General features: G+C 39.7%; 4 protein-coding genes across 6 annotated transcripts; 1 reads left to right on the top strand and 3 right to left on the bottom strand.

Moving 5' to 3' along the window:
• Positions 1–405: 405 nt before the first annotated feature.
• On the bottom strand, positions 406–2,230 carry ubxn10 (UBX domain protein 10). 2 transcript variants are annotated; one of them, XM_056733659.1, is made up of 2 exons: positions 2,147–2,230; positions 406–1,721 (listed from the first exon to the last, which is right to left on the bottom strand). In XM_056733659.1, exon 2 carries the CDS (start codon positions 1,698–1,700, stop codon positions 948–950), a length of 753 nt encoding a protein of 250 aa, XP_056589637.1. In that variant the 5' UTR covers positions 1,701–1,721; positions 2,147–2,230; the 3' UTR covers positions 406–947. The 2 variants fall into 2 exon arrangements, with proteins under 2 accessions (XP_056589637.1, XP_056589638.1); XM_056733660.1 differs by having other exon boundaries at positions 406–1,682; positions 2,147–2,223.
• A 658-nt stretch (positions 2,231–2,888) lies between these two features.
• On the bottom strand, positions 2,889–4,438 carry cptp (ceramide-1-phosphate transfer protein). Its single transcript, XM_056733832.1, is given in 3 exon segments — positions 2,889–3,679; positions 3,682–3,941; positions 4,142–4,438. Coding segments are annotated over 3 exon segments (633 nt in total). The 5' UTR covers positions 4,255–4,438; the 3' UTR covers positions 2,889–3,419.
• A 180-nt stretch (positions 4,439–4,618) lies between these two features.
• On the top strand, positions 4,619–15,683 carry ints11 (integrator complex subunit 11). Its single transcript, XM_056733828.1, has 17 exons — positions 4,619–4,929; positions 6,212–6,309; positions 6,434–6,507; positions 6,595–6,823; positions 6,967–7,065; positions 7,144–7,178; positions 7,250–7,388; positions 7,465–7,529; positions 7,608–7,797; positions 7,933–8,016; positions 8,136–8,225; positions 8,341–8,503; positions 8,660–8,770; positions 14,214–14,275; positions 14,376–14,518; positions 14,975–15,104; positions 15,555–15,683. The coding sequence occupies exons 1-17, from the start codon at positions 4,902–4,904 to the stop codon at positions 15,609–15,611; spliced, it is 1,797 nt and encodes a 598-aa protein (XP_056589806.1). The 5' UTR covers positions 4,619–4,901; the 3' UTR covers positions 15,612–15,683.
• Positions 15,684–15,803: 120 nt separating this feature from the next.
• LOC130409692 (P2Y purinoceptor 2) lies at positions 15,804–17,566 on the bottom strand. 2 transcript variants are annotated; one of them, XM_056733831.1, is made up of 3 exons: positions 17,510–17,566; positions 16,790–17,428; positions 16,427–16,580 (listed from the first exon to the last, which is right to left on the bottom strand). In XM_056733831.1, the coding sequence occupies exons 2-3, from the start codon at positions 17,204–17,206 to the stop codon at positions 16,566–16,568; spliced, it is 432 nt and encodes a 143-aa protein (XP_056589809.1). In that variant the 5' UTR covers positions 17,207–17,428; positions 17,510–17,566; the 3' UTR covers positions 16,427–16,565. The 2 variants fall into 2 exon arrangements, with proteins under 2 accessions (XP_056589808.1, XP_056589809.1); XM_056733830.1 differs by having other exon boundaries at positions 15,804–17,428.
• Between the last annotated feature and the right edge of the window lie 6,608 nt (positions 17,567–24,174).

Raw genomic sequence — 24,174 nt, 5'->3', positions numbered from 1 at the left:
GAAATGATATTTCGTAATACTATGACAATAATTTGCAGTTTATACAATCACAATTCACAGTGACCTTCAGAGGTACATTTGGTTTGAAAAGAAATTATAAAAAATATGGTGTTAAAACAAAGAAGACTTTCTTTGAAGACTTGGGCCTGATCACCTGCATCTTTTCCCCACAAGACATTTAATTCTGATAGATTGAGAGCTAGATAGACAGATAGTTAGGAAGTTAGATAGGTAGTTAGATAGACAGACAGACAGACAGGCAGGCAGACGATAGATAGATAGATAGATAGATAGATAGATAGATAGATAGATAGATAGATAGATAGATAGATAGATAGATAGATAGATAGATAGATAGATAGACATTATTGGCTTATGCACCGAATCAAACTTTTATTTGCAGTTTATACAATCACAATTCACAGTGACCTTCAGAGGTACATTTGGTTTGAAAAGAAATTATAAAAAATATGGTGTTAAAACAAAGTTTATTATTTCATAAGGTACAACAATGAAGAGACTGATGAGATAAACAGTAAGAACATCACAAGAGTTACTCAATTATCAAATTAGCGAAATGTGAATCTTGGGTTAAAATGTTAGTCAGACTAATTCAAACTGCCCATGAATCTGAGTGTCCATCAAGGTCATTTATTGATGGGGTGGGTCACCCAAAATAAAACATTCTGTCATTTATTCACCCTTATGTTGTTTAAAACATGTACTGTTTATGACTCTTTCTTCTGTGGAACACAAAACATATTTTAAGAAATGTCCTGGTGGTTTTGGAAATGTCCAAACGTGGAAGTTAAAATTTATTGGTCATGTTATTTTCTTACCAACTGTCTTCAAATCATCTTTTGTGTTTTGCTGTAGAAGTTAAACAGGTTTGGGATGACATAATGAGAATGATTTGAAAGATTTGTTTGTCCCTTTAGGCATCTATTTCAAGTTAAATCCATATTGCTGTCATCTTGGGAAATGCATAAAACTGATTTGTTTAGGATGCCACACTGAGCTAAGTTCATTGTCAGGTTTGTAAAGGTCCTACGTGGGACATCCATGGTCTCAATTATGCAATTCTCATACTTCTCCCCAAATTCAGCCTCTGCATTTGATAGCACCACCTGCAGCTTGTCTGATGGATGAAAATGGCACTTGAATCTTTGACCACATGGATTTCTGATAGCAAGTACCAGGTCTGGCTCTTCTTGGGGCAGGATCCCTGTTGAAGTCCCCTTTGACATCACAACTGAGCGGTTTGGGCTATTTAAAACATTCCTCATCCCTGCATTGCCCTGTTTTTGTGTTGGGTTTCCTAAAACACACTGGTGCTTACATATTCTGTGTCTGTTGCCACCATGATCCTGTAAGGCCTTCCGCTCCACACCCCCTGATTCATTTCCTGTTGTTTTCTTCTCTATGGAGGGGAGCACCCTGTATCTGTTCAGTGAAGCAGGCTCATCTAGGGGTCTGTCAAAGATTTCATCCAGTACCTCTGTATACAGTTGACTTCTGCGTCTCAGAACAGCTTGAGGTTGGCATTGGTTTATCTTGTCTTTTGACTTGGTTGGAGGTTGAGGTGAATGTGTGGGAGGCTGGACAGATGTTTCCACCCTCTGAAAATTTGCCATCATAGGTCTGCTGCGTCCCTTAGAAGACTTGGGCCTGATCACCTGCATCTTTTCCCCACAAGACATTTAATTCTGATAGATTGAGAGCTAGATAGACAGATAGTTAGGAAGTTAGATAGGTAGTTAGATAGACAGACAGACAGACAGACAGGCAGGCAGACGATAGATAGATAGATATATAGATAGATAGATAGATAGATAGATAGATAGATAGATAGATAGATAGATAGATAGATAGATAGATAGATAGATAGATAGATAGATAGATAGATAGATAGAAAGATAGATAGATAGATAGATAGATAGATAGATAGATAGATAGATAGATAGATAGATAGATAGATAGATAGATAGATAGATAGATAGATAGATAGACATTATTAGCTTATGCACCGAATCAAACTTTTATACTCCACAAGATTTCGCGCGATCTACAAGTTGTTGTTTTGATTTTAAGTTAATTAAATAATCAAATGGTCGCATTGAAATCATCTTTTTTTGACGTCTCTTACCTTATTTTTAGTTTATTTTCCTTGTTTCAATCGTTGCAGAAGTCAGAAGTCATTTTCATTACCGTCTGCAATGTTGCGTCGTCTCCATGGTAACGTCTCCAACACGTAAGCGCGCATGAGCGTTTTTGATAACTTTGATGCGCAATAATATTTTGATATATTTCTAGAATATCTTTTTATATTGTAATCCTAATTTAATGTTTATATACCGTTTAAATATAAAATATTATATTGTATAAAAACATCTAATAAACATGTAAAGATACTGTAACATTAAAAATATATATAAAATGATACTCACATTGCAACTGATATTTAAGCATCGTCATATATTAATTTCTATTAATTCTTTTAGGAAACAGACGCCTGTCAATTCTTGGATATCTTTCTAGAATATATTTTAATATTGCAAACCTGACTATATGTTTAAATATCGTAAACATATAATATATAATATTGTATAAAACGTGTAATAAATTTAAAGATGCTGAAACCTTTTAAAAATATATAAAAAGATAATCATATTGCAACTGATATTTACGCATCGTCAAAGATTTATTACTAATAATTCTTTTAGGAAACATACATCTGTCAATTCAGCAATTTATCATCCAGTTATGCAAGTCTTTGGACCATTGGGTTAAAATGTTTATCTCCCAAAGATATATTTAAAAGTAGATGAGTGAGATACAATCTAATGTTAATGTGATAAATAATATGACATTAGTGATAAAAACACAGATTTCCCAGAACATTATATTTTATTACGTTGTTACTTTAAAGCTTTACATATCAGGAGTTTCCCTTTTGCAGCCAAGTACAATAATATAGAAATAAAGGTATTAACAGCAAAATATGTAACAAAGAAAACTTGTTCATTACATATTTGGAATTCAAATATATACTGCCCTAAGTAATGTACATTAAACACACATCATATACATTCTTCCCCTTTGAATAAAAAAAATTGTTCTTTAGATTTTTAAATATATTAAAATACAGTGATTTTAATGCCCACTTGACCAACAAAAGAAAACTGTAGTTGGTACACAAAGAAGACAGAACCTTTTGTTTTCAAGAATTTTCATAATCCTTAAAACGGATGGATTCGTCTGCCTTTTGTATTGGTCCATTAAATCTCCTTAAGTAAATCAAATCAACATTTTAAAACAGAAAGACAGCCACACACATGTATATTTGTAGTAAAGTGAGTATGTGCCATAAGGACATGTATCGATTACCCAAGTAAAGAGTAACTGCATTTGTCATGCTTCTATGGTAACTCCAGGAGGTTGTTTTTGGCAAACAAGTCTTCTGTGATCTGGTATACTTCAGAGATAAGGGGTAGTGATTCTCCTAACAGAGCTACCACCTGCTTATGATCACCTGCATTCATCACTTGAAAGAATGTGTCACGCCCTGGAAGAGCACAGAATGCCACGCCGACAGCTTTGCGGATCAGCCAGGGGTGGTGCTGAGCCAGAGACTCATTATAGGCATCAGAGCACATGACAGAGGTTTTGTTGTCCTCTTGCTGGTTCGTAGACTGTCGAGAAAAAGCTCCAGCCAGCGTAGAGCCCTGTGTAGTCTCAAAAGAGTACGGCAACCTGATTCTGTGTGGTTTCCTCTTTTGGTGATGTCCACAAGGTTGTTTTCCAGTTCATACTTCACCATGGACTGGACGGTTACATAGTGGGATCCATTTTCACCCGTAAGTAAGTTCTCTAGGATCTGAACCTTGCTGACCACATCCTTGGAGATGAAGGAAAACACATTCCCCAGGGTATTCATGAAGCTATTGAGAGTATTCATGATGGGGAGGGAAGAATTTAGATTAAAAAAAAATTGATAAACAGTAGATGATCATTTAAACCAGTTGTTACCTTTTCAGGGATTTCAAAAGTGTTAACCAACACATTTCCCCGACAAAAGTTGGTCATCTTAAGGTATTTTACATTACTTTAATTTTACATTAGTGACGCAAGCATTACCCACCTGACCAGCTCTTGCCATCCTGCTAGATAATATTTCATGTAAATCTCCTTTTTCTCACTTAGACATGATCTGAATGTTTCTAATACTTTCTGAAGACTGAATGCCTCTGCCATTTCTTACGTTTCTTATATAACTACCACACGGAAGCTAACTCGAATTTGTAACCTTTCGCTTTCACTTAAATACCTTATATTCTTTATAATTCTCAAAATTAATCTTTTAAAAATCGTGTTAGTGATTCATTGGGAAGATTTAGCTGCCTTCGATCCCTTCTTCCTGTATTTGCTTCCTTTCTGCAACGTAACAGCACTGTGCCAATCAAATTGCACTTCAAATGTCACGTGATACATTAAGATCTATGATTGGACGTTATTTTCTCGCGTCTGACCGGTTGTGTTTCAAAGCGTGGAAAGCTGTCTACATAGACATTTTTAGCCATGGAAGCTACCTAAAATCGCTGTTAGTGAGGGGAAATGTAACGTTTTGAGACACACAGTGAGCGCAACATGGCTGCGGCATGAACTTCTCTTGCTAATCTGTTTTTGAATGCGTTTTTGCTCTTTATTTAGTCAATTTATTTACGGCTGTAAAATCTGTATTTGATCTACATGCCTGGGTTGTTTGTGTAATTTATTAGTTTATTTTGGAGCTAATGTGCAAGTAGACGTAAAGATTATGTACTCATGAAGTTTATTATTTATCAGATCAGTTGCATCATTTAAGAAACATATTCATTTCTGATCGCTTTAAGCCTCGAAAGATGCCTGAGATTAAAGTCACACCGTTAGGTAAGATGTTTGCTTTTACTCCTCAATAGCGATTAATTGAGGAGTAAATAATATAGTATTATAGTATTTTAAAGTGCAAACGTTTGATTGCAATATATAAATATAACAATGCGTATAACAATGTGATATGTATAAGTTGTAATATATACAAGTATGTTAAATCTTATTATAAGGTAGAAATCGACAATTGTTAAAGGAGTAGTTCATTTTCAAAATACATTTTTATGATAATTTACTCACCCCCATGTCATCCAAGTTGTTTATGTATTTGTTTCTTTAGTCGAAAATAAATGAAGGTTTTTGTGGAAAACATTCCAGGATTTTTCTACATGGACTTCACACGGTTGAAGGTCAAAATTACAGATTCAGTGCAGCTTCCAAGGGCTTTAAACGATACCAGACAATGAAAGGGTATTATCTAGCGAAACAATCAGTAATTTTCTAAAAAATAACACTATATAACACAAATGCTGGCCTGGTCTGTTCTGCGATGTGTTCATGACTTCACGTAACTCGTAATTCCGTTGAAAAGTTCACACTTGATGTAGGGTCACCAGCTGACTCACTGACTGATAGTAATGGCAGAATTGAATTGAAACGTGGCAGCATTGAGACATGTGTCACACATGTGCACCACCACATCTTTTTAGATCTTCGTCTGCCCAAAGCTTCTGTGTGTTCCGGTTCAAAAAGGTAGGGCAGGGCGAAAAACTCCATCTCATCTTCTCCTCCAAATTCAGAATCATCTGACATCGTTATTTAACCTTTGAACCCCCTTTTTTTTAAACGTGTCTGACTTAGTATTTGCATGTTCATCTTGTAAACACTGACTCGGTCTATTACTATAACATGAAGTCACGAATGCGCCTCTCAGAATACAGCAAAAAGAACATCTGTGTTAATAAATCAAATACAATTTGTTTTTTTTAAACGACAGATCCCTTTGCTATATTCTTCCTCTGGTATTGTTTAAAGCCCTTTGGAGCATCAATGAAACTGTAATTTTGAACTTCAACCGTTTGGAGTCCATTGAAGTCCACTATATGGAGAAAAATCCTGGAATGTTCTCATCAAAAGCTTTATTTCTTTCGACTAAAGAAACAAATACATAAACATCTTGGATGACTTGGGGGTGAGTATATTATCATGAAAATGTATTTTGAAAATGAACTACTCCTCTAAGAAACATTATTATTATTTTAATTCTGTATATGTATGTAAGTTCAAACATTACATAGTCTAATAAATGTTAATTATAGTGTTAATGTAATTTATGTTGCAGGTGCTGGTCAGGATGTCGGGCGCAGCTGCATTCTGGTCTCTATCGGAGGGAAAAACATCATGCTTGACTGTGGGATGCACATGGGCTACAATGATGATGTGGGTTGTTCATTAAAGCAACACAACACAACATTTCATGTATTGTTTCCTTTCCCTGAATATCAGTTTAACTCTGTCAGCTGCTGTTGTTAACACTTCTAATCGGTTTGATTTTTCCCAACAGAGACGTTTTCCGGATTTCAGTTACATTACCCAAAATGGTCGACTCACCGAGTTCTTAGACTGCGTCATCATAAGGTCTGTATATGGTTGACGTGTTCTGTAGCCATTGTGTGAGTTTTTCTCCTTCCTCTATTGACAGTTTCCTCCTCGTGTGCCCTTCAGTCATTTCCATCTGGATCACTGCGGTGCTCTGCCATACATGAGTGAGATGGTGGGTTACGACGGGCCCATTTACATGACCCACCCTACCAAAGCCATCTGCCCCATCCTGCTGGAGGACTTCAGAAAGATAACGGTGGACAAAAAGGGGGAGACAAACTTTTTCACCGCACAGATGATCAAAGACTGCATGAAGAAGGTTGTTCCTCTGAACCTCCATCAAACGGTTCAGGTAAAAGTCAGCTTTTGTAACTGCAAATGATTGGGAACGTTTGTGATCTTTATGAACAGTCCTACCAGTTTATAATTTGTGTCTTTTTAATGACAGTAAATGTATTTTGCTTATGAGTGTATTTTTATTTGATCTCAATCCAGGTGGATGAAGAGCTTGAGATCAAAGCTTACTATGCCGGTCACGTACTGGGAGCGGCCATGGTCCAAATCAAAGTTGGCTTAGAATCTGTCGTCTACACAGTGAGTGTCTTACTGTCTGCTACCTCCTATAATGTTCCAGTTTTATTTTAATTTGTAACAATAAATCTATTTATGCAGGGGGATTACAACATGACACCAGACCGACATTTGGGGTGAGTACAATGTCTTTTTAATTTTTCAGGATTTATGTAATTCTTAAAATTAAAATTCTCTTGTATTTCAGAGCTGCTTGGATTGATAAATGTCGACCAGATATTTTGATATCCGAGTCCACATATGCCACCACGATCAGAGACTCGAAACGCTGCAGGGAGAGAGATTTCTTAAAGAAAGTTCATGAGACAGTGGAAAGAGGAGGGAAGGTAAGAGATGCTTAACGAATGCTTTCTCTCGACATGCGTTTGTGCTATTTCTTCAGCTTGTTATCTGTCATTCTAGGTCTTGATTCCTGTGTTTGCTCTGGGAAGAGCTCAAGAACTCTGCATCCTGTTGGAAACGTTCTGGTAAGCCTTACATTTTTTCCATTTGCAACTATTCTACCTATAAACTTGTGTGTAACTGCAGGTCTTTCAATTTGACAGGGAGAGAATGAATCTGAAAGCCCCCATATATTTCTCCACGGGTCTGACTGAGAAAGCCAACAACTACTACAAGCTTTTCATCACCTGGACCAATCAGAAGATTCGCAAGACCTTTGTACAGCGAAACATGTTTGAGTTCAAGCACATCAAAGCTTTTGATCGGTCCTATGCAGATAACCCTGGACCAATGGTAAGATTGCTGACGTCATATAGATTATGTCAGCAGGTCTTCAACCAATTGGAACTGTAGAACTTGTTAAAATAAGTTTCAAGCTATTTGAGACGAGATGATGAATTGATAAGTTCTATGAATCTGCTCTGTCAGGTTGTGTTTGCCACTCCTGGAATGTTGCATGCTGGGCAGTCCTTACATATATTTAAGAAATGGGCTGGCAATGAAAAGAACATGGTAAAGTACATTTACATTATAAAACTAATTCAAATGTCATTCAAATGTTTTGCTTATATTGGTGCGGTGAAAGACAAAATCTTGAATTTATGTCTTTGTATTACGTATGTATTTCTCAGGTCATCATGCCAGGTTATTGTGTGCAAGGTACTGTGGGACACAAAATCCTGAATGGGCAGAAGAAACTGGAGATGGAGGGAAGATCAACGGTAATGAGTCCATCCTACAAATCTGTTTGCCCCTAGATTTCACTAGAGAGACGTTTGTAAAGCCTCTATACAGTACATTGTCCATAATGTGTCATGTCTGCTTGTTTGTTTTCAGCTGGATGTGAAGCTGCAGGTGGAATATATGTCATTCAGCGCTCACGCAGACGCTAAAGGCATCATGCAGCTAATCCGCATGGCCGAGCCGCGTAACATGTTGCTGGTGCACGGAGAGGCCAAGAAAATGGAGTTCCTCAAGGACAAGATCGAACAGGAATTCAGTAAGTTACAATTTTCTTAAAATGCATGTGTTGTTTGGTTGGTTTGGAATGCTTTTTTGTAGCTATGGCAATTATATGAGAATGGTGGTTCTTTTGTTTTTGGTGCATGAAACCTTGACAAACATCATAATTGGTCAATTGTTTTGACCCATGCAGATATCAGTTGCTTTATGCCAGCCAATGGAGAGACGACGACCGTTGTGACAAACCCCAACTTACCAGTGGACATATCGCTCAACCTGCTCAAGAGAGAAATGGCTCTTGGAGGTGATCACTCATCTCTATCACTCTCTAACAGAGATCCCACTGTAAAAACTCTGTAAATACCTCAACTATTTTGTTATTATAATAGTTTAGACATTTTAAAATCAACAATACATGTCGGAGCTGTGGCTCAGTGGTCAGCACTCTGGACACTAATATATGAGCTGTTTGCTCACGGGGACCCGGGTTTGAGTCAGACCTGGGTCATGTCCTGATCCCGGACCCCGTCTCTTCAGGGCTGTCCCGATTATTAAATAATCGTCTCATCGCAATTGTTTAAGCTCATCGCAATGGTTTCAGATCATCGTAATTATTGCACATCTCTATAGAAGACACAAGGGGGAGCTTTAGTACCTGGATATTGCAGCCAAAATGTTATTAACAGTAGTACAATTTTATTGTAATCTTGCAATTGAGAAAAATAAATAAAAGCTTTTCTATGATTGATAGCATTTTAATGGTGGCTTCAATTAATCTCTGATCAATTTTCTCAATTTACAAGTATTTGGCAGTTGTATTACTGCCATGTAAAAGCCTACACCTTGAATATATGGTGACCGCACTTTTTCCAATTTATTTCCAAGGAAATAACTTAGTCTTATATTCAGAACAATTTGGTAATTTCAAAACCAAATTTAAAACGTTTTTGAGAATTAAATGTCAAAGCCCTAAAACAGGTTATTAATCGTCATAATCGCAATGATTTATTAGACAATTAATCGTCAGCCAAATTTCATAATCATGACCGTATATTTAAATAAATAAAGGCATAAAATCCCCCAAAAGTAATAATAATTATATTATTATTATTATTATAAAACATATAAACAAAACTGACACAATTTAATTAAATATTACAGATATAACATGCAGTGGTGTGAAAAAGTAATTGCCCCTTCCAGCTTTTTTTTCTACATATTTGTCATGCTTAAATGATTCAGATCATCAAACAAATTTTTATATTACTTAAAAAAAACCAGAGTAAATACATAATGCAGTTAAAACATTTCTGACCCTTTGTGAAAAAGTAATTTCCCCCATTGGTAAATCCTGAATTAACTGTGATGAATTGAATAACTGAGTTCAATTTCACTAGCCACACTCCAGCCTAATAACTGCCAGATCTGTTGAATCAAGAAATCACTTAAGTAGAACCTTTCTGACAAACTGAAGTAGTCTAAAAGATCTCAAAATAACAACACATCATGCCGCGATCTAAAGAAATTCAAGAACAGATGAGAAACACCCTTCCTTGAACTGCCACCTTATCGTGGTGGAGGGGTTTGAGTACCCGAAAGACACTAGGAGCTATGTTTTCTGGGGCTATATGCCCCTGGTAGAGTCTCCCAAGGCAAACAGGTCCTAGGCGACGGGTCAGACTAAGAGCGGTTCAAAAATCCCTTATGACGACCAAAGATTTGAGGACCGTGACGCCAGGCCTGGGGTTGGGGCTCGTATGCGAGCGCCTGGTGGTCGGGCCTCCCCCCAAGGGGTCCGGCCGGGCTCAGCCCGAAGGAGCGACTTGGGGCCACCCTCCCGTGGACCCACCACCTGCAGGAGGGACCGTAAGGGGGCGGTGCAAAGTCGATCGGGCGGCAGTCGAAGGCGGGGACCTCGACAACCCGATCCCTGGACGCGGAATTAAGCTCTAGGGACATGGATTGTCACCTCTCTGACGGGGAAGGAGCCTTAGATTGTGCGTGAGGTTCAGAGATTCCGACTAGAGATAGTCGGGATCACCTCTACGCACAGCTTGGGCTCTGGAACCTCACTCCTCGCGGGAGGATGGACTCTTCACCACTCTGGAGTTGCCCATGGTGAAAGGCGGCGGGCTGGTGTGGGTTTGCTTATAGCCCCCCAGCTCAGCCACCATGTGTTGGAGTTTACCCCGGTGAACGAGAGGGTCGTTTCCCTGCGCCTTCGGGTCGGGGATAGGTCTCTCACTGTCGTGTGCGCCTATGTGCAAAACGGCAGTGTAGAGTACCCGGCCTTCTTGGAGACTCTGGGAGGGGTGCTGGAAAGCGCCCCGACTGGGGACTCCGTCGTTCTGCTGGGGGACTTCAACGCCCACGTGGGCGATGACAGTGACACCTGGAGGGGCGTGATTGGGAGGAATGGCCCCCCTGATCAGAACCCGAGTGGTGTTCTGTTATTGGACTTCTGTGCTAGTTACAGTTTGGCATAAGGGAGTCCATCAGTGCACATGGCACCAGGACACCCTTGGCCGGAGGTCGATGATTGACTTTGTGGTTGTTTCATCTGACCTACGGCCGTATGTCTTGGACACTCGGGTGAAGAGAGGGGCGGAGCTGTCAACTGATCACCACCTGGTGGTGAGTTAGATCCAATGGCAGGGGAGGATGCTGGACAGAAGTTGAGGCGGCAATACCCGAACCCGGTGGTAGACTCCGGACGTAAGGGATGCCGTCAAGCTGAAGAAGGAGTCCTATTGGGCCTGGCTGGCTCATGGGACTCCCGAGGCAGCTGACAGGTACCGACAGGTCAAGCGGACTGCAGCCTGGGTGGTTGGGGAGGCAAAAACTCAGGCCTGGGAGGAGTTCGGTGAGGCCATGGAGAAGGACTATCGGTCGGCCTCGAAGAGATTCTGGCAAACCGTCCGGCGCCTCAGGAGGGGGAAGCAGTGCCCTACCAACGCTGTATACAGTGGAGGGGGGCATCTGTTGACCTCGACCGGCGATATCATCTGGCGGTGGAAGGAATACTTCGAGGATCTCCTCAGTCCCGCCGTCACGTCTTCCATTGAGGAAGCAGAGGCCGAGGGCTCGGAGGCGGACTCGCCCATCACCCGGGTGGCAGGGCCCTTGGGGTGGATGAGATCCGCCCTGAGTACCTCAAGTCTCTGGATGTTGTGGGGCTGTCTTGGCTGACACGCCTCTGCAGCACCGCGTGGCGGTCGGGGACAGTGCCCTTGGATTGGCAGAACGGGGTGGTGGTCCCTCTTTTTAAGAAGGTGGACCGGAGGGTGTGCTCCACCTATCGGGGATCACACTTCTCAGCCTCCCCGGGAAAGTCTATGCCAGGGTACTGGAGAGGAGAATCCGGCCGATTGTAGAACCTCGGATTCAGGAGGAACAGTGTGCTTTTCGTCCCGGTCGCGGAACGCTGGACCAGCTCTATACCCTCTCCAGGGTGCTGGAGGGTTCATGGGAGTTTGCCCATCCAATCCACGTGTGTTTTGTGGATTTGGAGAAGGCATTCGACTGTGTCCCTCGCAGCATCTTGTGGAGGGTGCTCCGGGAGTATGGGATTCGGGACCCTTTGCTAAGGGCTATCCGGTCCCTGTACGACCGGAGCAGGAGCTTGGTTCGTATTGCCGGCAGTAAGTCAGACTTGTTTCCGGTGCATGTTGGACTCCGGCAGGGCTGCCCTTTGTCGCCGGTTCTGTTCATTATTTTTATGGGCAGAATTTCTAGGCGCAGCCAGGGGCCGGAGGGCATCGGGTTTGGGGACCACATGATTTCATCTCTGCTCTTTGCGGATGATGTCGTAATGCTGGCCCCATCAGACCAGGACCTTCAGCATGCACTGGAACGGTTTGCAGCCGAGTGTGAAGCGGCTGGGATGAGAATCAGCACCTCCAAATCTAAGGCCATGGTTCTGAGTCGGAAAAGGGTGGCTTGCACACTTCAGGTAGGTGGAGAGTTCCTGCCTCAAGTGGAGGAGTTCAAGTATCTGGTGGTCTTGTTCACGAGTGAGGGAAGGATGGAACGGGAGATTGACAGACGACTTTTGCAGTAATGCGATCGCTGTACCGGTCTGTCGTGGTGAAGAAGGAGCTGAGCCGCAAGGCGAAGCTCTCGATTTACCGGTCAATCTACGTTCCTACTCTCACCTATGGTCATGAGCTGTGGGTCATGACCGAAAGGACAAGATCCCGGATACAAGCGGCCGAAATGAGCTTTCTCTGCAGGGTGGCTGGGCGATCCCTTAGAGATAGGGAGAGAAGCTCGGTCACTCGGGAGGAGCTCAGAGTAGATCCGTTGCTCCTCCACTTCGAGAGGGGCCAGCGGAGGTGGTTCGGGCATCTTTTTCGGATGCCCCCTGGACGCCTTCCCGGGAAGGTGTTCCGGGCATGTCCCACCGACCTAGGACACGCTGGAGGGACTATGTCTCCTGGCTGGCCTGTGAACGCCTCGGTGTCCCCCCGGAAGAGCTGGAGGAAGTGTCTAGGGAGAGGGAAGTCTGGGCATCCCTGCTGGATGGATGGATGGAGATGAGAAACAAATTAATTGAAATTTATCAGTCTAGAAAGGGTTATAAAGCCATTTCTAAGGCATTGGGACACCAGCGAACCACAGTGAAGGTCATTATCCAGTGGTAAACCGTCCCAGAAGTGGAGGGCCTACCATCATTACTACAAGAGCACAACGACGACTTGTCCATGAGGTCTTAAAAGATCCCAGAACAACATCTTAAGAACTGCAGGCCTCTCTTGCTTTAGTTAAGGTCAGTGTTCATGAATCTACGATAAGAAAGACAGTGTGCAGAAATGGCATCCATGGGTAAGTTCCAAGGCGAAAACCACTGCTGACCAAAAATAACACAAAAGCTCGTCTCACATTTGCTACGAAACATCTTGATGACCGTGGACTGATGAGACTAAGGTTAAACTTTTTGGAAGATGTGCGTCCCGTTACATCTGGCGTAAAAATAACAGCGTATTCATAAAAAGAACATCATTCCAACAGTCAAACATGGTGGCTGTAGTGTGATGGTCTGGGGCTGCAAAGGCTTCAGGACCTGGACGACTGACCATAATTGATGGAACTATGTCTAACAGACAATCCTAAAAGAGAATGTCCAGCCATCGGTTTGTGTCCTCAAGCATAAACGCACTTGGGTTATCTAGCAGGACAATGATCCAAAACACATCAGTAATTCCACCTCTGAAAAAAAATCACAATAAAGGTTTTGGAGTGGCCTAGTCAAAATCCGGATTTAAATCCAATTGAAGTGCTGTGGCATAACCTTAAAAAAGCTGTTCATGTTCGAAGACCCTCCAATGCGGCTGAATTAAAACAATTCCGAAAATAAGAGTGGGCAAAAATTCCACCACAGCAATGTGAAAGACTCATTGCACGCTTTCGCAAACACTTGATTGCAGTTGTTGCCGCCAAGGGTGGCACAACTATTTATTAGGTTTAGGGGTCAATTACTTTTTCACATAGGGTCAGAAATGTTTGTATTTTCTTCCCTTAATAAATAATTCCATCATTTAAAAACTGCATTTTGTATTTACTCTGGTTTTCTTTGTGTAATATTGAAATTTGTTTGATGATCTGGATCAATCAAGCGGGACAAATATGCAAAAAAATCAGGAAGGGGCAAATTCTTTTTCACTCCATGTATTTACAAATGTTATTCTTGTTTGGCTGTCTTTTTTATTTAATTCACCAAAGATTAATAATGAAACTGTCTCTCGCAGGTCCATTGCCGGATTCTAAAAGGCCTCGCACCATGCACGGCACATTAATTATGAAAGACAATGTAAGTTGCCTTGGCACTACATAGTACATGTTTTTAAAAATAATTGATGCATAACTTCACATATTTATATTTGGCTGTTGTGGTGTGTGCATGTGTGTAGAGTCTGCGGCTGGTTTCTCCAGAACAGGCTCTCAAAGAGCTCGGCCTCAGTGAACATCAACTGCGCTTTACCTGCCGCGTCCAACTGCACGACTCCCACAGCGACAGCGACACGCTCGTGCGCATTTACACATATCTCAAGAGGTCTGACCACTTTCTGTCTGTATAATGAATAGAAGTAAATTGTGAATGTTACGATCATTTTAACAGCTTTTTTTTGGCCATCAGGCATCTAAAGGACTGCATTTTTAAAATATCAATATAAAATACTGACAATTATTTCAGTTGTCGTCACTAGTTAGTTGTCCTGTATTGACATTCAAATATTACACTGTACATTTTTTGGATAATTTTTAGCTGCATTTGACGTAATTTACATTGTGCATGTAAAGTTTGCCTAATCTATGCGTGTGTGTAAAATAAAAAACATGTATAAAGAAACTGTGTGATATCACATAAAAATAGGAAAGTACAGAGAAACATTTACATTGCACAGAGGTGAGTCAATTCACACCTTGAAGTATAAAAAGAAATGTCAGCAAATGTGGGCATGAAGTTATGGGTATAAGAGGTCATGTCTGTTTTCTTCATTTGTTACAGTGCATTGAAAAATTATGGCGTCCAGCACCTGCCTGACGGTACTGTTATAGTGGAGTCCATTGTTATTAAAGTGACCTCATCGCCTGAGGAGCCAAACCTCAAAGTCATCCTGCTCTCCTGGAGTTATCAGGTAAACCAGTGACAATACACACTAACGGTTCTGTTTACAGATGCTATTGTTCTGTTTCTTGTCTAAGACAAGCGGTGGTCCTAGCTAGGTACCACATAATACTGTATATACATGAGATTTATAAATATATCTTTTTGGGAAAATGACAATTCTTTGTTTTATTAAGAGTATGTACTCAAGACAAAAGGTCTTATTCTCACTGGTTCTGGTCTGAGACAGTTGCTTTAGTGGCATTTACATTTTGCCCACATGGAACTTTCTGAATGTTTCCAAACAGCTATAGGTTTCACACATGCTGATATTCATGAACTGTTGGAGATTGAATCACATCTTCACATTTGAATTAATACAGTGTTTATTTATTATTAAATATTTTTTGGTTGAAAAGTAAGAACAGAACAGTCTTCTTAGTTAGATGATGAAATGTGAATCTTTTTTTGTTCTCCTCAGGATGAAGAATTGGGCAGTTTTTTGTCAACACTGTTGAAGAAGGGTTTGCCTTCATGACTTTAATAAATATGCACTGCTGTTTGACCATTGTTTAAAAAAATATTAAAGAGTTTTTTTAGGAAAAAGGAATTCATCTACTTGACTGATTTGCAAAGGTATATTTCTTTTAAAATTTGCATTAAGGAACTCTGCAAAGATCATTGAAATTTGGCACTTGAAAGAAAATCCAGATGTTTTTAGTCATTTGACATGTATCATTTGTGCTTTGTAATAGCAATTACATATATTCATTTGGCAGATGCTTTTATCTTATCTGAAGCAACTTACAGTTATAATTCTGTATAGCCTGCTTTTACAATTGCAGACAAGAATGTAATTTTGCATACATACTACACACATTCTCTTTCTGATATGTTATTTTATATCAATAGTTCATTGACTTTTTCATTTGTTTTTGCAAATCTTGTTTTTCATGTTTTACAGAACAAACAGTGCTTTCAGTCACCACCTAAAAATCTGATAACAATAATTTAATAATTTTCTATTTTTGTCTATTGCAAATATTGTTTGTTATTCCATACCTTACCGACTTGACGGTTGCTCCATCATAATTTTTAAAGAAAACCTTATATTAAGAATGCTGTTTTAAACATGTTTTTATTTTTCAAGAGAACAAAGATAAAATTGCCAAGATTTGCAGCTGCTTTCGGTCATCGACCACTTCAAAGATTATTAGAAATTGAATACACTCCCCTTTTATTCTTAAAACCCAGTCTTTTGAGTCTCCACCTGTTGTGTCCAGTTGCAAAATAATACAACAGCGGGTCCAGGAGGCTATTGAGACTGATCAGAGCCATGGTGACCCTCCGGGCGGTCCAGAACATCTTGGTGTGTAATACCGTGCGTGACATTAGATACACTAAATGAACAATATGATAAGGGAGGAAACAGAGAACCGTGATGGCCAGGATTGCATAGATGATCCTCCGTGCCCCACGGGCGGTGTAGTTGTTAATCCGGGCGATTCTGCGTGCCACGATGGGGTAACACACCAGTATGACCACAGAGGGAAGGAGAGATCCAAAAATGAGACTTACTGAGCTGTAGGGTGCCAAGTGCTCCCACTGTTCTGAAGTAAAGTTCTCAAAGCACCTCATATTTTCAGTGACCCCCGGGCACTCCAGCATGACTGCCAACATGAACGCGCCGGAAATCAACCAAACGGCAACACTCACCTTTGTGGAGATTGCTTTGTTACGAAGCTGCAGGTAGGTATGAGGGTGCACAGTGGCGATGTAGCGGTCCACACAGATGCAGGTCATGAAGGTGAAGCTGATGTAGATGTTGGCGAAGTGAATTGTGCCCGTGATGCGGCACATGGCGTCTTTAAACACCCATATGCTGTCGTTGACATGGTAGTGGATACGAAACGGCAAGGTGCACAGAAAGAGTGTGTCGGCCACAGCCAGGTTAATGATGTACACGTTGGAGGGAGACTTCTGTTTTATTTTACATATGAAGTAATACAAAGCTCCCAGATTTCCAAGTAACCCGAAAACCAATACCAGGGTGTACACTGGTGTGAAAAGATGGTACTGGAGAGTCAGAAATCCCTCTGTGGTTTGGTTTGAGGTGGTAGAAAGGGGGTCCATGTTGTACTTGTTTGCTAGAGAAACTTTCCAGTAATTTCAATCTAAGACTTGATCTTCCTTTCTATGGCCTTGTAATTAAGATTAATTTCAAGATTTCAAACAGAGAACATAAGATGCTATCAATGTATATGTGATGATAAACGTTCATTATTTTGGTTACAAATCTGTTCTTCTTTGACAGTAACCGATGAGAAAGCGGTGGAAGTGTGACCGTTAATTCTGCTGTGAAGAAGAAATGTCACCACACGTCAGTTTATAACCTCACACATTAAAATAAAATGTACTATAAATCAATGTACTTACATGGTTTTCAGTTCATCGCTAGAATGAGAACTAAACAAAAGCACGTTATGTTGTTCTGTCAGAGGCGGAAACTTATTTTGAGTGCTGTGGTTTGATGCACTGTGTTATAAACAGTCAGAACAGGAAATATTGAAAGTGCAGCCTCCCCCGGTTCTTTTGTGGGCACCTTGGGGTACATGCATCATTTCAGCAGGTGGAAATTGTGATCTTTTTTTGTTCCACATGCACTTACTATAAACAAAAGAGGAAAAAGTATGTCCAGGGAGGAGGGGGGAAATGTTTGTGCAATATTTGCTTTAAAGCCCCTCAGTTTAAATTATACCATCAAAATATGAGGTGAACAAAAATGGAAAACAATCAACTTTAAAGGGACGGTTGCACAAAATTCATCATTCAATCATTTACTCACACTTAATTTGTTCCAAATCTGTGTACATTTTCATTGTTGTGATGAACACAGAGAAAGATATTTGGAAGAACGCTTGTAACCACATTTTTTTACCAAAATAATGAACGTTCATCAGAATTTGAATTAGAATTTTTAAGTTTTACTTAATTAATATTACATATAGTATTGTATAGTCTGTTTAATATTTGACCTGTGTTTCTCTCTCCTTTATCCTTAATGTGTACTTTCACTTTGTTTGTGTGTGCTTGCGTGCGTGTCTGTGTGCGTGTCTGTGTGTCCGTGTGCGTGTGCGTACTTATCTGTGTGTGTGTGTGTGTGTGTGTGTGTGCTTGCGCTTGCGTCTACGCATTTGTGTGTGTGTCTATGTGTGTTAGTACGTGTGCATACTGTGTGTGTGGACTGTTTTGTATTTGGGTGTGTATGTCTTATGAGTGTTTTCACCAGGTATAACGTTAATTGTTTTGCTTATAGTCAATATGTCTCATGTACAGCTGCTTTGTAACAATGAAATTGTTAAAAGGGCTATAAATTTGAGTTGATTTCAAACAGTTCTTGGCCACCATTGACTACCACGGAGGGAAAATTACAAATGGCCCCAGAACTGTTTGCTCTTATACATTCTTGAAAATATCCTCATTTGTGTTAAACAGAACAATTTTTAAAAGAAAGTTCAAACTATGATAGTCAATGGTGTCCAAGAATTGTCTGTTTACAAAAGCATTCTTTCAAATATCTTCCTCTCTGTTCATCAGAACAAAGACATTTATATAGAATTGGAACTCGAGGGTGAGTAACGTTAAATGAATAAAGATTTTTCATTTTTGGGTGATCTGTTCTTAAAGGTAAATTAAGTATATCTGGGAATAGAAAGTGCATAGAAAAACATTATTATCGAGTTCATCCATGGGTTAGGTTTATCCATTTGACACAAACAGATTTTGAAACAGCCAATTTACAACTACAAAGAGACTTGTTGTTTTGCAATATTTCTTTTCTAAAACATTGTTTTATCATTAAAATCGCAGTCTTTTTCTGCTTTTCAATGATGCCTGGTTACATTTCCTATATTGCTATATATAAGTCTAGCAAATGTGTCCATATCCACAGACATACTGCGAAATGACTTGCTAAGTAAAAGTGTAAAATAAATAGATCAGTCTGTTGAACATTCTTCACACATGGTGATGATGTGGCTTTTGTGTTTTTGTTCCTCTTAGAATCAGTTATGTTGACCTGAATCTATGTCTAATCAGAGTAAGGAGAGCACATGCAACGAGTCCGCGTTATTTTTGGGGCTTGATTGACGTGCACCATCAGTACACGGTTCCCGTTTCACTGACACGTACGATAGTTTTCTCAGAGTTTACGATGCAGAAGCGGAGTGGTTGGTACCATTTTCCTGTCAAATTAGCGCTTTACTCCTTTAACAAATTTGATCAGAAGTTCCAAAATATATGAGAATGCACTATATTTGCACGTTAATCCTTTCATGCGTATTCTGAATTTATCGGAAGCAGTGATGTAGCCTAGTTTTTGTAGTTTTTTGAGTATAGTTTGATCCCCCCAACCTACTCATCCGTCCCAGATCGTCAACCAATGAGCACACACACTCACGATTGAATAGAATATGCCTCTGCTCTAAATGTAATCAAGAACATAATAATATGTATTGAAAGATGTCTATTGCACCCTTTGGCATATGTAGCCTATACAACCACCAAAGCACAAATTTGATCAGCTGGCAATTTTATTAAGTTGAATTCTTTTTTTCCCGCTTCTCTGTGTTGCAGAACACGCCACTATTTTATAGTTCTGAACTCCGTTGTCTTTCTCGTGGGTCAGCATTGTCGCGGCTGTTACAGGAAAATTCACGAGTTTTTTCTGCAGAGCATATCAAACCTAGGCCCTATGTCAAAAATTGTTCAATATTAATTTTTGATTAAGTTCTGCTCTTTACGTGGACAGTATAGATGGTGCACAAAACTAATGAATTGAGATTTTATCAGCTAAGAAACATGTTTCCAGTCAGTGTATACTCATACCATAATACAATTATCTGTGTTTGTGTGTGTGTGTGTGTGTGTGTGTGTGTGTGTGTGTGTGTGCGAGAATAATTGATAACTATATGCACATTTTAGCACTAGTAGAGTATTTGTAAAGCATGTTAAGTCAAAGTCCTAACCATAATATGCTGTTTGTTTCAACAGGGTACAGCATATCAGAAGATCATTTAAAATACACAAAACGCGTAAAAAAACTAAAAGACACGTCATTCTTCTGTATATGTTTTGATGCGTGGTAGCTGGTTAGAGTGTGATCATGAGCTGGTTTTGAGCTGGTCCTGAGCTAGGAGCTAACTGTTTGGGATCAGCTAAAACCAGCTCGTGACCAGCTAAAACCAGCGTGTGAAAAGCACATGACCAGGTTAAACCAGCTCAAACCAGCTACTTTGCTTTAAAACATAACCAACCAGCAGATGCTGTTTTTTAAACAGGGTAGTTTTTTGGTATATATTGTTTAATGTTATGTCCATTTTGTAACATACACCTTATATTTTGATGGTTTTATTGGGTCAATACAGCAAATAATGTACAAATATGTGTCTGGATGTGACCTTACACTATGAAATGAATTTAGTTGTGTCATTGAGTCTTGTGAATTTGGCACTGAAGAAGGTCACATGTGTGAACATGACTGAAATGTTGCCACTTTTTATTGAAAAAAAGCTTTTATCTTGCAAGTGAAGGTTATTCTTTTGTTTCATTCTAAAATGCGTCACATAAACATTGTGGCAGATTGACATGCATATATTCCAAAGAGTTGTACAGAAATGACAATGAAAATTGCCACTCAGTGGTTAAGTCAGTTGCTGTCAGTGGAATTTACCTCGTCGATTTAATGGAAAAACAGGATCACAGCCTGAGTTCCAAACTGATTCAAATCACTCTGTGGTTTATCTGTATTCAAATATTCTGCCTGTAGCTGGACTTCTCCTATTTGACAATGTTATTGTTATACGTCTCAAGATATGGAAGGAAGGAGGCGGGAACCGGCAAACATTTAAACAAACATTTAATAAAGTAATAATAGCCGGCGGCCCCTCACGGCCGACCGCCGGCGAACACAAAAACAAAAACAAAAACAAAAACAAAAACAAAAACAAAAACAAAAACAAAACAAAACAAAAACAAAAACAAAAACAAAAACAAAAACAAACATGTTCGGGCCCGGTCCTCTCTCATCGTACCTTCTGTCAGCTCGTTCTTTTATGCTTCCGATCTCCACCGTCAGAAATGCGGAGCCGGTGTGCGCACAGCTGATAGCCATATTCACTCACGCCACCGGCCCCGCCCCTTTGTCTGACGGCTCTCGCCACGCCTTCCTCGCTACAGTTATATGATGTAAGAGGACTGTGTACTCTATACCTGGTCTCAGATGGATGCAGTTGCCACAAAGCAAAGAAGAGGAAGTGGAATTCTTCACACAAACTGATCTGTTCCTATAAATCTTTCACATCAATCCTAGCATTGTGTCTTGTCATTTTAACCTGTTTAACTACATTCTTTCGCAAAAGAAGATATTTAAAAGAAAGTTGGTAACTGAAAAGCACTGGCACTCATTCACTTCTATTTGGACACAAAACCAATGCAAGTGAATTGTTTTATAGTTACCAACATTCTTCAATATATTTTATTTTGTGTTCTGTGGAAGAAATAAAGTCATACAGGTTTGAAATGAGAAGAGTGTGAGTAAATGATGACAGAATTTAAATTTTAGGGTGAACTGCCACTTTAAATTCTGACGTGTATTTATGCACAGAGGGCCATACCCGAGTCAAATGACCTAGCAAGCATTCATAGCTATTCATTCATAGCTAATTTTAGCTATTCATTCATAGCTAATTTTAGCAAATTCAACAGTGCTACTAATTTTAAATGTTTTGGCATTTTTGCCTTTATTTGTAACAGTGAGAGGACAGGAAACAAAGTGGGTGAGAGATGGGGATCGGGGAAATGGACCACGATGAAAGGAATCAAACTCGGGTCGCCCGGAGCGACAGCGCCATATGTTGGAGCATTAACCACAAGGCTATCAGCTCCGACCCTAATATCTATTTTAAGCGAATTAAGATTGCGTAAAAATTAATTCTAAGAAAGTTCAGACACCAGAGTGTTCTCTGAGGGGCCTGAGGCTTCGTGCCATCAGACAGTAAAACGCTACTAATGTTTGCCAATACTAAGAGTAAAGTATGCACACATTTTTTTAGTAAGGATAAATAATAGATCACAGACAGAATGTATTAAGTAATGGAAAGTGCACTCCACAGAGGAAAACAGAGAGAATGTGTATTATAGTATTGGCAGGTAAGTGCCAAATTTACTCCGGTGGTTGTGGCACCTGCAGTCAGAAATGAATATGTTACATCACGTGTGTTCAAAAGTCACTGGCTGTCTTCTTCCGTCTGCACAGAGAGAGAGAGAGAGAGAGAGAGCGAGAAAGAGCTTTGGGAAGCAATGGGATGAAAAGTAGGTCATTCTCCATGAGACTTGCATCTCTTCAACAAATCCACATGACAGCAGCACATGTGTCTACAATAAGCCGTAGAACAAGAATCTAAAATAAACACAGGTTGACGGAAAAGTGAAAAGTTTGGTTAATTCTTTGACATTTTGAGAAGGATCACAGGTTATACACTCTTAATGACTTAAAAAAAGAAGAAAGAAAAGAGTGTAAAAAATAAATTGTATGCAGTGCCAGCTTCAATTATGGAACAACATTAAAGACAAAGATGGGACGTTTCCTGTAAATCTCTCTCATTCTCTCTCCCTCTCTCTCTCTCTTCATTTATAATTTAGACTGCTGACTCAACAGCCACAAAAAAAGAAAAAATGAGCTTTGATCTATAAATGTCTAGGAGAAAGCTCCGGGTTAGTGTCGAAAGAATGGGAAGAATTTCTAATTTCAACATTGGAGAAGACTTCATCTTCAGAGGAGATAGAGACACTTACATGATGTTCTCATGATGTGACAAGGACATATTCATTGTTTCAGTGCTCAAAATAAACCCTGTAAGTTGTGCTGAAAAGGGAAAGCGATTTGCTGTTTGGTCAAGCGTGGTCCATGTCGCCATATTGTAAACACCGAGCTACTGGACAGTTTAATTTATAGGAATTTTTGAAGAGGATAGAAATTTAAACTAGAAAAAAAATGATGAACTGGATCTAATCTTTATTGTTGCATTGTTTAACACTAATGTGTAAATGCATTATCATACGGTTAATAACAGGAAATGACATTTGGATTTACAAGAAGGACTTTCTTTCTGTGGCACAAAATAAACAAAAGCATTGTGTGTAGGTTTGGAGTAAAATCGGTGTGCATCCCTCCCCCAGGCTGTCCCACTTCCTGTGAATTAATATTGGCCTCTATTTTTGGCTTCAAATAGGAAATGCAGGCTTGAAATGCTCTAATTTAGTACTTGCTACAAAAAGTCCATAAGAACAGTTGAAGTTTTAATGTATCTAAATGCTGGTCTAATAGCTGGATCACAGATCTATGAAAAGCTTAGATTCAAAAAGGCTATTACTGTATTTAAATAGGAAGGAACTCTTTGTGTATGATTTTGTTATTGTTAAATACTATTTAATAAATAGACATGGGAAACACAATGTCTCTACTTCTCCAACAGTTAAAGGAATAGTTCATCGTAAAATTGAACATTTCATCATCATGTATTCACCAGAAGAAGATTTTGTGTTCATACAGAGGAAGTCAATGGGGTCCAGTGTTGTTTGGTTACCAACGTTTCTTTTGTGTTCTGCAGACCACTTTTGGTCGAACTATCCCTTAAACATTCAAACTATGAATTTCATTTGCTTTTAAAGCGATAATTCACCCAAATATACAAATCATCGTTTACTCACATTCGAGTTGTTCCGAATCTGTAAAACTGTCTTTGTTCTGTTGAACACAGAGAAAGATATTTGGAAGAAAAACGATGGGTTTCAAAGAAACAACATAAACAATCGTTACTGCGCATGCTTGCGTTCGTGGACTTCCCTTAACTTTCAGTGCACTTTCGCAAACAATAGAGTGCCTGTACATTATTTCTGATAATAAGCAAAAGAAACAGAGAAGATCCGTTACTTGGCTAAACTTGATTCTGTAATATTTTATAATTTTGAACTGCGATACCTAGCTCAACCGTTAGATGACAATGTACCGCATGGTTTCAATGCGACAAAACTACAGGAAA

Source organism: Triplophysa dalaica, chromosome 20, assembly GCF_015846415.1.
Source record: "Triplophysa dalaica isolate WHDGS20190420 chromosome 20, ASM1584641v1, whole genome shotgun sequence".
In the NCBI taxonomy this organism is placed as follows: Eukaryota; Metazoa; Chordata; class Actinopteri; order Cypriniformes; family Nemacheilidae; genus Triplophysa; species Triplophysa dalaica.
The sequence above is the reverse complement of the archived record's forward strand: the minus strand, read 5'-3'. Positions and strand labels throughout refer to the sequence as shown.

Coding starts and splice junctions, on each gene's coding strand:
- ubxn10 (XM_056733659.1), bottom strand. CDS start 1,700: ATGTCTTGTGGGGAAAAGATGCAGGTGATCAGGCCCAAGTCTTCTAAG.
- ints11 (XM_056733828.1), top strand. CDS start 4,902: ATGCCTGAGATTAAAGTCACACCGTTAG. Junction 8,017..8,135: donor CTGGCAATGAAAAGAACATG/GTAAAGTACATT, acceptor TGTATTTCTCAG/GTCATCATGCCAGGTTATTG. Junction 15,105..15,554: donor TGCTCTCCTGGAGTTATCAG/GTAAACCAGTGA, acceptor TGTTCTCCTCAG/GATGAAGAATTGGGCAGTTT.
- LOC130409692 (XM_056733830.1), bottom strand. CDS start 17,206: ATGGACCCCCTTTCTACCACCTCAAACCAAACCACAGAGGGATTTCTG.